Source organism: Condylura cristata, unplaced genomic scaffold (genome assembly GCF_000260355.1).
Source record: "Condylura cristata isolate star-nosed mole 26May11 unplaced genomic scaffold, ConCri1.0 scaffold00011, whole genome shotgun sequence".
NCBI classification, from domain to species: Eukaryota; Metazoa; Chordata; class Mammalia; order Eulipotyphla; family Talpidae; genus Condylura; species Condylura cristata.
In genome coordinates, this window is record NW_004567112.1 from 37,663,473 (window position 1) to 37,674,184 (window position 10,712).

The window sequence follows — 10,712 nt, forward strand, 5'->3', positions numbered from 1 at the left end:
CTCAGAGGGGCGCAAGATCACCCTCGTCACCTGTCACCATACTGGCCTGTCCAGGACAGTGGGCAGCAGGGTCACACCCTCCCCAGCAGAAAGACCCGGAGCTGGGGTCCTGAGTCGTGTAGAGGCCTCACCAGTGCTGTTGTTGATGTCAAAAAGACTACTCTGCGTGCCCAGCAGCTGGTAGGTCACCACGGCATAGATGTCCAGGTCTGCGTCCAGGGCCAAGATAGGCCCATTGAGCACGGTGAGGGGAGTCCCTGGGCCGGAAGGAGAGGGGTCACTGCAGTGCTGTGCCCTGCTCCGCCCTCCCCCCCACCCCCCGCCCCGGTGAGCCATGGCTGACGATGGATGAGAGGGAGGGAGGTGAGGTGGAGGGGTGGAGGGACCCTGGGCCGGGCTGCGGCAGCCTTGGCAGACTGACGCAGGTGCCTGGGGAGCGGCCTCAAAGCCCTGCTGGGGAGAAAACACAACAGTGGTGAGCAAGACCCGCAGGCCCGCCCGGAGCGCGCCACCTTCCCAGCAGCCTTTGAGGCTGGCCACTCCATGGGAGGGTCTGGGGGATCCCTGAGGTCCCCTCCCTGAGAATGGGCCTGTCTAGGTATGTACATCAGTCCCATCTGTCCACATGTGTGGTCACAGTGCTCTGTACCGGTTCCTAGGAGTCTGCCCGTGCATGTGCAGGGCCCTAACGTGCCCACAGACACCTGCTGGTCGGGACATCCCCTGGGGTGCACCTGTCTGCCTCTGCAGGGGGGCTCATTTGCATACCAGGGGTGCACTGTGTAGCTCCCCTGTGCCTGTGTGTGTCTGTGCACATGTGTGCACATCGACGTGAACACGTATTGGCACACACATGAACACAGTCACAGGCAATTTTAACAATCAAATTCATGGAGCCGAGATGCCTGAGCAGAGAAGAGGATCTCAAGTCATCTTCTGACTCAGAACCCAAGTTTTGGGGGTAGGGAGCTCTAGGAGTGAGGGGGTCTCCCCCTTCTCCTACTCCACTCCTAGGGAGGACATTAAAGAGGAAAGTCTGTCCCTCTGAAGAGATGCGTGAGGCTGGTCAGTCTGTATGTAACGGGGATGGGGCTACACTGCTCTCTCCAGGGTTCTGTGGCCCCCCACTTCTGATTACAGATGTTCCCTGAGTTTGCAGCGGCCTCCAGATGCCTGTGCTGCTGTGGTAGAGGGAGCCGGGAGCGGTGGACTTACTCCCCTCCTGAGTGATCCTCATACCTGAAAGGTACCCTCCTTGGGGAAGGTGGGGCTGTTTTCAGGTGACCTGGGGGACCCGTGACAGCTGTCTCTTCCAACCAGACTGGTGGCCTCTCTGTTGACCGCTCAGAGCTGCTCCCTCTCACCCTTGCACACCGTTCTTTGCCCTCCAGGCCTGAGCCCAGCTCCCACCAGTCAGGTGTCTGAGGCCCAGGTGGGCTGGGAGCAGCAGGAGCCCCCACGCAGGCCTAGCGCCTACCTGCAGGAGAGTTCTCCATCACCTCCGCCTGGTAGGCGCTCTCAGTGAACAGCGGGTGGCTGTCATTCTCATCGGCAAGGAAGACCAGCAGCACGTCAAAGTCCTGGGTGGGGCAGGATGGGGAGCAGGCTGTGAGCCAAGGTCCAGCAAAGCACTGCAGGGGCGGAGGACTGACAGGTGGGGGCTCAGGGCACAGAGAGGATTTGAAAGTCCAAGAGTCCAGAGACGTGGGTTTGGCCCCAGTTCTGCTAACAGCTCACTGGATGGCCCTGCTAAATCATTTCCCCTCTCCAGCCTCATCTTCCAACCTGGCAAACAGATCGTAGCTCTTTCATAGAAGGGCTGGTGGAAACAATGGTATGGAGAAGAGTGAGTCATTTCCACCTTGGGGTCAGGAAGGACTTCAGGCAGGATGATAAGCCTGGGCTTTCGGACCCCTCCAGGCTGCCTGAGGGCCTGGTCAGAGTTCATCCACACTTCTGCAGAGCTACATTCTACACCTTTCAAACCTCAGTTACAGCCCTTAGCTCCCAGAACCTCCCCGGGCCCCTGGCAGCTACCTGCAATGCAGCGGTGAGGAAACCAAGGCCTGCAGAGAGGTGGTGACTACTCAAAGCCACACAGCAAGGGAGTGGCAGAAGGGGGACCAGCTTACACACCCCCTGATCCCACCACTCAATGCTGCTGCTTTCCAGGGTGACCCAGGCTTCCAAAATCATAGGCAGAGGAAGGAGAAATTGAGGACAGGAAGAAAAATCAGGAGAAAAATAGGTGGTAGAAGAGAAGGGAGGAGGAAGGGAAGGAGGGATGGAGAGAGAAAGGGGAGGACAGAGGGAGGTAGGCACTGGGTCAGAGAGGCCACTGGCTTCTGAGTTCTTCCAGCTGGAAGTCTCAGGCAACAGGTGGGGAAACTGAGGCCCAGACAAGGCACTGTCTTCATACAGCTAGTCAGAAGCAGAGCCGAGATGAGCTTGGTCAGGCTTCTGCCCAGACCGCCTAGGTTGGGGAGAGAGGGTTCACCTCCACACCCAATGGGACTGTTTACTCTGCAGCACCCAATTTGTCTTGGTAAAGAAAGCTAACTTTGGGCCCTCGCTGATGGTGCAACTGGTGAAAGCGCAGCACTGTGAAGCTATCTGCAGCCACTGCAGCGTGAGTTCCATCCCCAGCCAGGAGCTGACCCGCATGGCGCAGCAGACCTGTCTCATCTGCTGCTGCCCTCAGCAGCTTATTTTGTCAGTTTGCCTGTTCTGTTCCCCACTCTGTCTCTGGTGGGCCCTCTCACCTCCTGCACCTCTGGCGTGTACCCCAGTTCTTGTATGCATCAATAACTAACTTTAAAAAAAAAAAAAAAGAAAGCTAACTTCTTTGGCTTTTGAGGAAAAGTCACCTAGGAAATGCAACCCTTTCAGAGGCCCCTGCACGGGTGTGAGGCAGGGAGTAGGCCCACACTCCTGGGGTGTGCGCCCAGGTATGAGCAGCTGGAAGAGAGATGACAGTGACACACATGGAGTTTTTGCCGTCAGGCACTGTGCTGAGACCTCCCAGGGACTGTCTCCTTCATGCTCTCCGTGGCTTTGGGGTAGGTGTGGTTATTTTGCAGAAGAGGAAATGTAGAATGAGAGAAACTGACTTGCAAAGTCACGGACCTACTGATGTGTGCATCTGGAACTTGAACCCTGTACTTGTTCACTCCAAAACCCATGACTCCCGCCCGTAGGTCACCTGGTCTCCGCACCCCCGGCCCCCAGGCCTCTCCCCCATGCCTCCAGACTCACCCTCCGGGCAATGCGTGGGTTCTCCGGGTTGTCCTTCACGGAAATGGTCAGCTTGTACTCTGGGGTTCGCTCGCGATCCAGGGGCCGGTTCACGGTGACAACCCCTGTCTGGAAGGCAGAGGGCTGGTGAGCCGGCTAGTGGCCTGTGCCCAGGATGGGCTCTGGCGGGCGGATGCCAAAGGCTGCCCTGGCAGCTCTAGGAATGACTGTCACCTCCTCCCTAAATCTCCAGAGATACAGTCTAGAAGGCCAAGATGGGCTGCAGAGGTCTTGTCAGGGCAAGAGTGACTCACCCAGGCCAGATCTTGTTCCCTCAAAGATTCGAGACCTCTGAGGGTCCCGTGAACCCAGCAGTCAGTAATACCCCAAGTGAGACTTTCTGGTGCATCTTGCTAGAAACCAAGTGGAGCTTGGGCTCCATTACTGGCCATCACAAGCCTTGACGGTGACAGGAACCACACAGATAGTTCAGCCGGGTAGCTCAAGATTCCCGGCTTCCCACAGAAATGTCCAGCACCCAGTGGAGGGAGGAGGCTTGAGGGGAAATGGAATTAGTAGGGGTCCAATAGCAGCCTTAGAAAAACCTTGGGGGTTTAAGGCAAACCCCCAGGGCCTCCCTGGTCAGCCCTGCCTCCCGCCTACCGTGGTGTTGATGGAGAAGGCCCGATCTCGGTTGCCGGCGGTGATGTTGAAGGTGAGCAGTGAGTTACAGCCGCTGTCAGCATCGCTGGCCAGGATGTGGGCGACAAAGCTGGAGACGGGGCTGTTCTCACTGATGGTGACGTTCTTGGGGAGGTTCAGCAGCACTGGGTCGTTGTCGTTGATGTCCAGTACCCGAATCCCTACCAGCATCTGGGCATTGGGATTGGAGGGAGGAGAAGATGAAAAGGGGAGGAAGGGTGGAAAAGGGGGGGCAGGAGAAGATGAAGAGAGAGGAAGGGTGGTAGGTGTGGCGAGGAGGAGGATGTAGGCAGCAGGACAGCAAATCGGTGGTGATGGAGGAAAGGCAGGTTGTGGCAAAGAATGAAAAGAGGGAGTCAAGAAAATGATAATAAAAAAGGAAGCGGACAGGAAGGGGGAGAGGAGGTGGAGGGGCCATGCAGGGAGAGTTGGAAATGGAAGTGTCAGGATGTGTCAAGGCAGCTGAAAAGGCAGCCTCCCCATACACTGCTGAGGGGGCCCATGGCCATAAGGCCCCGGGCCCACAGGGGGGTCCCAAGAGGCACATACCGGTCTGCTAAGAGCCCTGGGGTCTGAAGTGGTCCCAGAACAACCCATGGCCTCTCTGGGCACAAGGGCAGGATCCCTCCAAAGAATTCAGGGGCAGCGAGATGGGGTTGCCACACTCACCGTGGAGCTGAGCGGGGGGATCCCCCTGTCCCGGGCACAGATGGTCAGGTTATAGAAGGCAATGGTCTCCCGGTCCAGCTCTACATCCTTTCGGACCCGCAGCACCCCTTCCACAGGAGAGATCACAAACTCCCCTGGTGCCAGGGGAGGCCAGAGTCAGCAGGGAATGGGCAAGAGCTGCGGCTAGCCCAGGTCACCCCCCACCTCCTGCAGGTCTTTCTTGTCAGGGGTGGGGGGACAGCTTGGCCACAGGTCCTACAACATCAGAAACTGGGGAGAGGCCGAGGGCTGGGAAGTGCAGCAGGGAGGGGAAGAGATAATTGCTGGGGGTGCAGGTGGGCACAGGCTGGGGGTGCCAGGCCACTTTGCTACTCTGGGTCCCTGGCAGGCCAGGGCTGGCCCTGCAAAACGGGGCTTCTTTCCTATGCAAGCGCCCTCTGACTACAGTTGATCGGAAACTGATGACTGAAGATCTCAAGTACTTTGTGATGTGAGAACCCTCACACATGCCATGTCTTATGCATCAGGATACTGGGATGGCGAACCTGACCGCAAAGTAATTCCGTACTACTAGTAGGGACAGGGGGCAGGGGTGAGGTGGGCAGAGAAGGTAGAGCCTGCACCCAGCCCTGGAAATGAGCCACAGTTGGGGCACAGAGAGTCCCTGGGATCCCCATTGGCCCTGCTTTTCTCTTTGGGGTTTTTGAGGCCACTCAATGGGTTGCTTGGTTCGTCCTTCACTTGGCTTGTTTGAGCATGTTGAGAGCCAGAACCTCAGATTCTCACAATACCCTGGAAAGGACCTCCATTCAGAGACTAGCCAGGCCCTGGCTTCCCCTAGAAAAGGAAAGGCCACTAATGCCGATGACCTGTCCAGGCTCCCTTAGCAAGGTAGCAGAGCAGGACTGCGCCCAGGGAACTTGTGGTCTTTCTAGACACCATCACTTTGAACTGAGGGGTTCAGGGGTGGGGGGAGGCTGAGAACTGGAGGGTGGAAGGGGCTGAGCAGGAGGCCAGGGGAGTGGGTGGGAGCAGGCTGGCTAGAAGCTAGCTTAGGGGGAGGGAAAGCAAGCCAGAGAGGTGGAAATGAGGCCAAGGAGGGGCTCGTATTTCTTTGCACTTTCCGACTGGAAACAGAAAGCATCATTGCCTTTATTTTCCCTTTGTGTGGGGGATGGGGGTTGAGGTGGGGGGGGTATGCCTTCCTCATGGACACACAGCACACAGGGGCAAAGATGGGGCCCAAGTCTCCCAACTAGCTTCTCTGCTGCCCTCTGCCCTGCCCCGCCATTCTTGGCCTCCAGCTCCTCTTGCTCTGATTCACCGAAACAGCTCACCTGCAGCTGTCTCTGGTCAATCCTCTCACCCCCTGCTCCTTGGGCCTGTACCCCAGTTAGTTATTTAGAAATAAATAAATCCTTAAAAACAAAAAAACACAGCCATCCAACCCAAGCCCTGGATGATGGGGACTCTAAGTCTGGCCCCACCCCCCAAGGCTGTAGCCCTTGTTCCAGATTTTAGAGGGTTCTCGCCATATCTCTGTGGACAAAGGGTGGGGAGATTATTTCTTTCATCTATGAATGGGAAACCCGAGGTCCAGAGATGGCAAGGTCACATAATGGTGGGGCTAATAGCCTGGAGACCTGTGTAGGGTGGGGTGGGGTGGGGTGGGGCGGGGAGAGGCCCAGGTCATGCTGCCTCCACCACCCGGCTTGGGCCCCACTCACCTAGAGGGTCTCCATCTACAATGCTGTACTCCACCTGTCCATTGGGGCCTGAGTCCCGATCGTGGGCTAGGAAGGTCCACACTCTGGGTCCTGGCTGGCCCTCAGTGACCTCAAATGGCCCCTCATAGTCTCGGGGAAAGGTGGGCACATTGTCGTTGATGTCATTCACGTTCACAAGCACCTGAGATGGTGGACAAACTTGGCTGGGGGGGTCCATGCCAGGTGCTCGTGCCAGCTCATCTATAAACTGGACCTAACAGTCCTGTCCTGTCTTTCATGGGGCCCATGCAAGGAATGGGTAACAGAGGTGGGAAGGCCTCTGAGGCTCTGCATGTGGGTACGTTGATACTGTCAAGGCCATTTTATGGGTATAACTCTTATTAATAATAATGCTATAAATTTCTTTTTATGGCTGTATATGGTTTCATTTGCTTCTTGTACACCCTGAGACAGTTTTTATTAACTGTTAATAAAGTTAATAAATTTAAGTGACTGGCCCAGGGTCACACATCTCTTAAGTGGAAAAGCAGGGAGTAAATCCTTCCCTGTTGGTTTGATCAGTTTGTGTTCTTCCTGTGACGGGAGAAAAGTCCGTACATGATCTGAAAGATGCAGCTACACAGAGAGGTTCAGTGATTTGCTCAAAGTCACACAGCACATTTGGGTGAGTTGCTAAGAGAGTGCTTTTGGATTTAGGTATTTCCTCAGGAAAATTGTTCTCTACCCATTCCCAACTATCCCCCATTGGTGTTTTCTGGGCTCTAGCTGGGGCTGTGTCCCATATACCTACCGTGGTGGTAGAGGTGAGGCGATAGGGCAAGATAGGACACTGGTCTGTGGCAGTGACGAGCAGAGTGTAGCGGCCGTGGCTGATCTCGTAGTCCAGCTCCTTGGCAGCACTGATGACACCCTGGAAAGTACGTAAAGGGGACAAGGGTGAATTGATGGGAGGGGGGAGTTACATACCTGGGGACCAGATCCATCATGGGGTACTCTCTGACCCCTCCAGGAGGTAGGCCTTGATGGGGGAACACATGTAGACCAGACCCACCCAAAGTTTTCATCCTCCCCACTACCTACTCCACAGTTTCCTCCAGGACCCCATCTTTGCTCTTTCCCCACCCCCATGTTGCCTCTGAGTTCTCCTCCTGGACCTGTCATCAGCTGCTGACCGTGTGTCTGTTGATACGGAAGGTGTTGATGATGTTGCCAGCGACAATGGCGTAGGTAACTGTGCCGTTGGGCCCCTCGTCCAGGTCTAGTGCTTGGATGGTGATAAGGCTGGTATTGATTGTGGCTGGACCCTCATCCAGTACAATCTCATAGTGGGGCTGCTGGAACACGGGTGCATTATCATTCTCATCCACAATGGTCACGTATACATGGGTGGTGGCCTGCAGAGAAGAGTGTAGTCAGGCTGCTTAGTTACTTGGCTAAAGGGGTGGAGCCAGCTGATGTTCTAGGTTGAACTCACTCAGTGAGATCCAACATGGTGCAGCATAAGAATAAGAGGGAGGAGGCCCTCCCTGGTGGCGCAGCGGGTTAAAGCGCTGCACTAAGAAGCTGAAACCACTTCCGCATGAGTTCGATTCCCACCTGCCCGGGAGGTGACCACATGCGGCGGCAGACCTCTCCTGACCCGCCCACAGCTCCCCTCAGCAGTGTACTTCATCGATCTGCCTGTTCTGCTCCCCACTCTGTCTCTGGTGAAGTCTTTCGCCACCCCTGAGTCTCTGGCCTGTACCCCAGTTCTGTATGCACAAATAAATAAATCTTTAAAAAAAAAAAAAGAATAAGAGGGAGGAAAGTCATAAGCTGGTAGAGGAGGAAATCAGAGTTGCCACCAAAAGCCGAGCTAGATAAAATAAAACCAAGAAGCTTAGTTTCAAGATGGCATGTATACCACTATTCCTCTGGCTGTGCCATGGCAGACATCACTAATCAATCATGGCTAACGCTGAGGCCAAATGCAACCTCAAGATCCTTATTAGTTATTAGCATAGTGATTTAGAGATTTAAACTGGCATATAAACAAACTTCAATAAACTTCAGCCCACAGCTTTGCCTGGAACAGAGACTTGGGAAATCTGGGCCTCTTGCCAGGTCTCAAGAAGCAAGAATGTAATGTTTAAAAGAGTTTAAGCTTCATCCATGGTTCATATAAAAGTGAAAAAGATACCTTATTTTCAGCAAGTATAAGAATGGCCATCATTGGGGTAGGGTCTTTTTCACTGGAAGAATTTGTTGAGCTGTGAAAAATAAAAGCTTAGAAAACATGGCTTCACTGCAAGAAGAGTTTCTGCAACATGCTTCATTGGGCATGGCCAATTTGGGCTGATGCTTGGCCACTCGGACCACAGGTAACATTCAGTCAACTGGAACTCTGAGATTAGCACTAAAGGGCCAATAAGAAATACTGAGATGGCACTCCCCAAGCAGAGAGATAAACAGAAGACATCAGCTGTGTGCAGGTATTCCCTGTCCCTCACCATGCCCCTCCATTCTCTGCTTCTCCACCTGGGAGGATATCCCCATCCTCCCAGGGGCCCTGCCCATCTGCTTCCCGGGTGAGGTTCTGGTAAAAGACAGAAGAGGGGAAGAGGTAGCGCAGGGTATTTCCCCCACCTCCCCTCCCTTCCTCATTGCATTCCTGCTGGTGGCCATCTCTCCTGCTGGGTGGCCCATCTCTCATGGCTCCCGCTGTCTCTGGGCTCCTCTCACCTCACCTCCATTGGAGACGTGTGTGGCAACAGGCAGCTGGCAGCTGCTGGTTCATGCGTGCTGCACCAGCCCTCTGTCAACAGCCCCTCCATTAAACTCTCTTTGATGAGCCCTATGAGGGTGCCATCTACTTCCTGCCAGGACCCTGACGATTACACACCAAAGTTCGTGACTAGTGTAACATGATTAGGCCGTACTGCAAAGATGTGTGGGCAGGGGGAAGGACCCAGCGGCAGGGTCATTGCCAAGGCCAGAAAGTAGGTGGAGCAAAAAGATAGATGTAGGTAATCTGCGCTCATCTCCCCAAGGCCTGGCCACCCGTGGAGGGACAGACAGACAGATAGGAGACCTCGGCCCAAGAAGACTGTCACTGCACCTGGTGAGGTAATAACTCCTCTGAGCTATAGCTCTGGATCTTAGGGGTGGCTGCTAAAACTGTTTCCAAAGTAGGTAGGGTTGGTAGCTTTGCGATGGAGCTGTGTGACCTTGGGTAAGTCCTCTCTCTGGCTTTTTTGTCTGTTAATAAAGAATCTGATTTGGTCCCTGATATCCCTTCCATCACAGTAACTCGCGAGTTCTGCCCTGTCAGCATTAGTCAGGTGGATGAAGCCCCATCTGCAGGGAGGCATTGTTTTGGTTCATAGAGTCTCAATGTGTCTATTAAAATAACAAGTGCCCAAAGGAAGAAAAATGTTATTTTACCTTTCTCAACCTTTCCTACTGAGAGAGAGGAGAGGGGCAGGCAGTCTGGGGGCAAGTTGGAAATATCAATCTCAAGAGTGAAATATCTGGGCTTGCTCATGTGACTTTTATACTCTTCATAATGTGTTTATTAGCAGTCGGGGTGGGATCCCCCAATATTTGAGTAAAGGTGGCTATCAAGGAATCTCAAGGTTCCGCCCAGTTGCAGATGCAGCTGGGCCCAGGATTGAGTCCTCCTCTGCCCCCTTTCTGCCACCAAGACACAAGAGTGCCATCTTGTAGGAAACTTGGGGTGGGGGGAGGTGCTAACACTCCCCACTTGCCCACACTCCCACAGGTGGATCTGGGAGTTGGCGTCTAATAATACTCAGCAGAGCTCCTTGTCTCTGAGATGAGGCCTGAGTTTGTGAGGGGCCTGTGGGTCTGCCTGCCTTGCACTAAGGAGGAAGTCAGCACCCCAAATTGCAGCTGAGTCTCCCCCCCCCCCCGCTGCCACTGAGGAAATAGTACTTGAGGTTCTAGGCCTTGGGCAATGCCTCTAACTCTGATGCAAGCCTAGGGAGCTGCGTGGGCAATGGGCAGGAAGGGGGTGGAGGGCATTGGTGGGGATTAATCTGGTTCAGGTTCTTCAGTTCTCTAGGGGAAGGGGTTAGTAGTAGTTTTGCTCCCCTCCCCACAATCCCAGGCTCTCTTCACCCAGCTCTAGACCCTTGTTTCAAAGGAGGTCTGGCCTAGGACAGGCCAGGCAGGGGTGGGAGAAGGGGAGATAGGTTTTCCAGGGTCTTACCCTTGAGTGACCCCACCTCACCTTTGCCAGTGATGGCTGGGGTGTGGGCCTGATTCCAACTGGCTTTGTACTTTCCCTGGGTGGAAGAACTCGCATTGTGCCCGTAGGAAGGGCCCTATGCTGTCTTCCAACATGGCTGCAGGCCAGAATTATGACCAAGAATATAGGTT

At 54.6% G+C, this 10,712-nt stretch overlaps 1 protein-coding gene across 1 annotated transcript in view; it reads right to left on the reverse strand.

The window, feature by feature from the left end:
- Window positions 1-10,712, reverse strand: part of CDH23 (cadherin-related 23) — a 330,906-nt gene that overhangs the window by 24,010 nt on the left and 296,184 nt on the right. The window contains exons 36-43 of the mRNA XM_004681069.2: window positions 7,505-7,726; window positions 7,123-7,242; window positions 6,333-6,513; window positions 4,606-4,739; window positions 3,898-4,107; window positions 3,256-3,363; window positions 1,478-1,580; window positions 132-257 (exon numbers count right to left, since the gene is read on the reverse strand). Coding sequence (XP_004681126.1) covers window positions 132-257; window positions 1,478-1,580; window positions 3,256-3,363; window positions 3,898-4,107; window positions 4,606-4,739; window positions 6,333-6,513; window positions 7,123-7,242; window positions 7,505-7,726 — 1,204 coding nt within the window. The remainder of the gene's footprint in view (window positions 1-131; window positions 258-1,477; window positions 1,581-3,255; window positions 3,364-3,897; window positions 4,108-4,605; window positions 4,740-6,332; window positions 6,514-7,122; window positions 7,243-7,504; window positions 7,727-10,712) is intronic.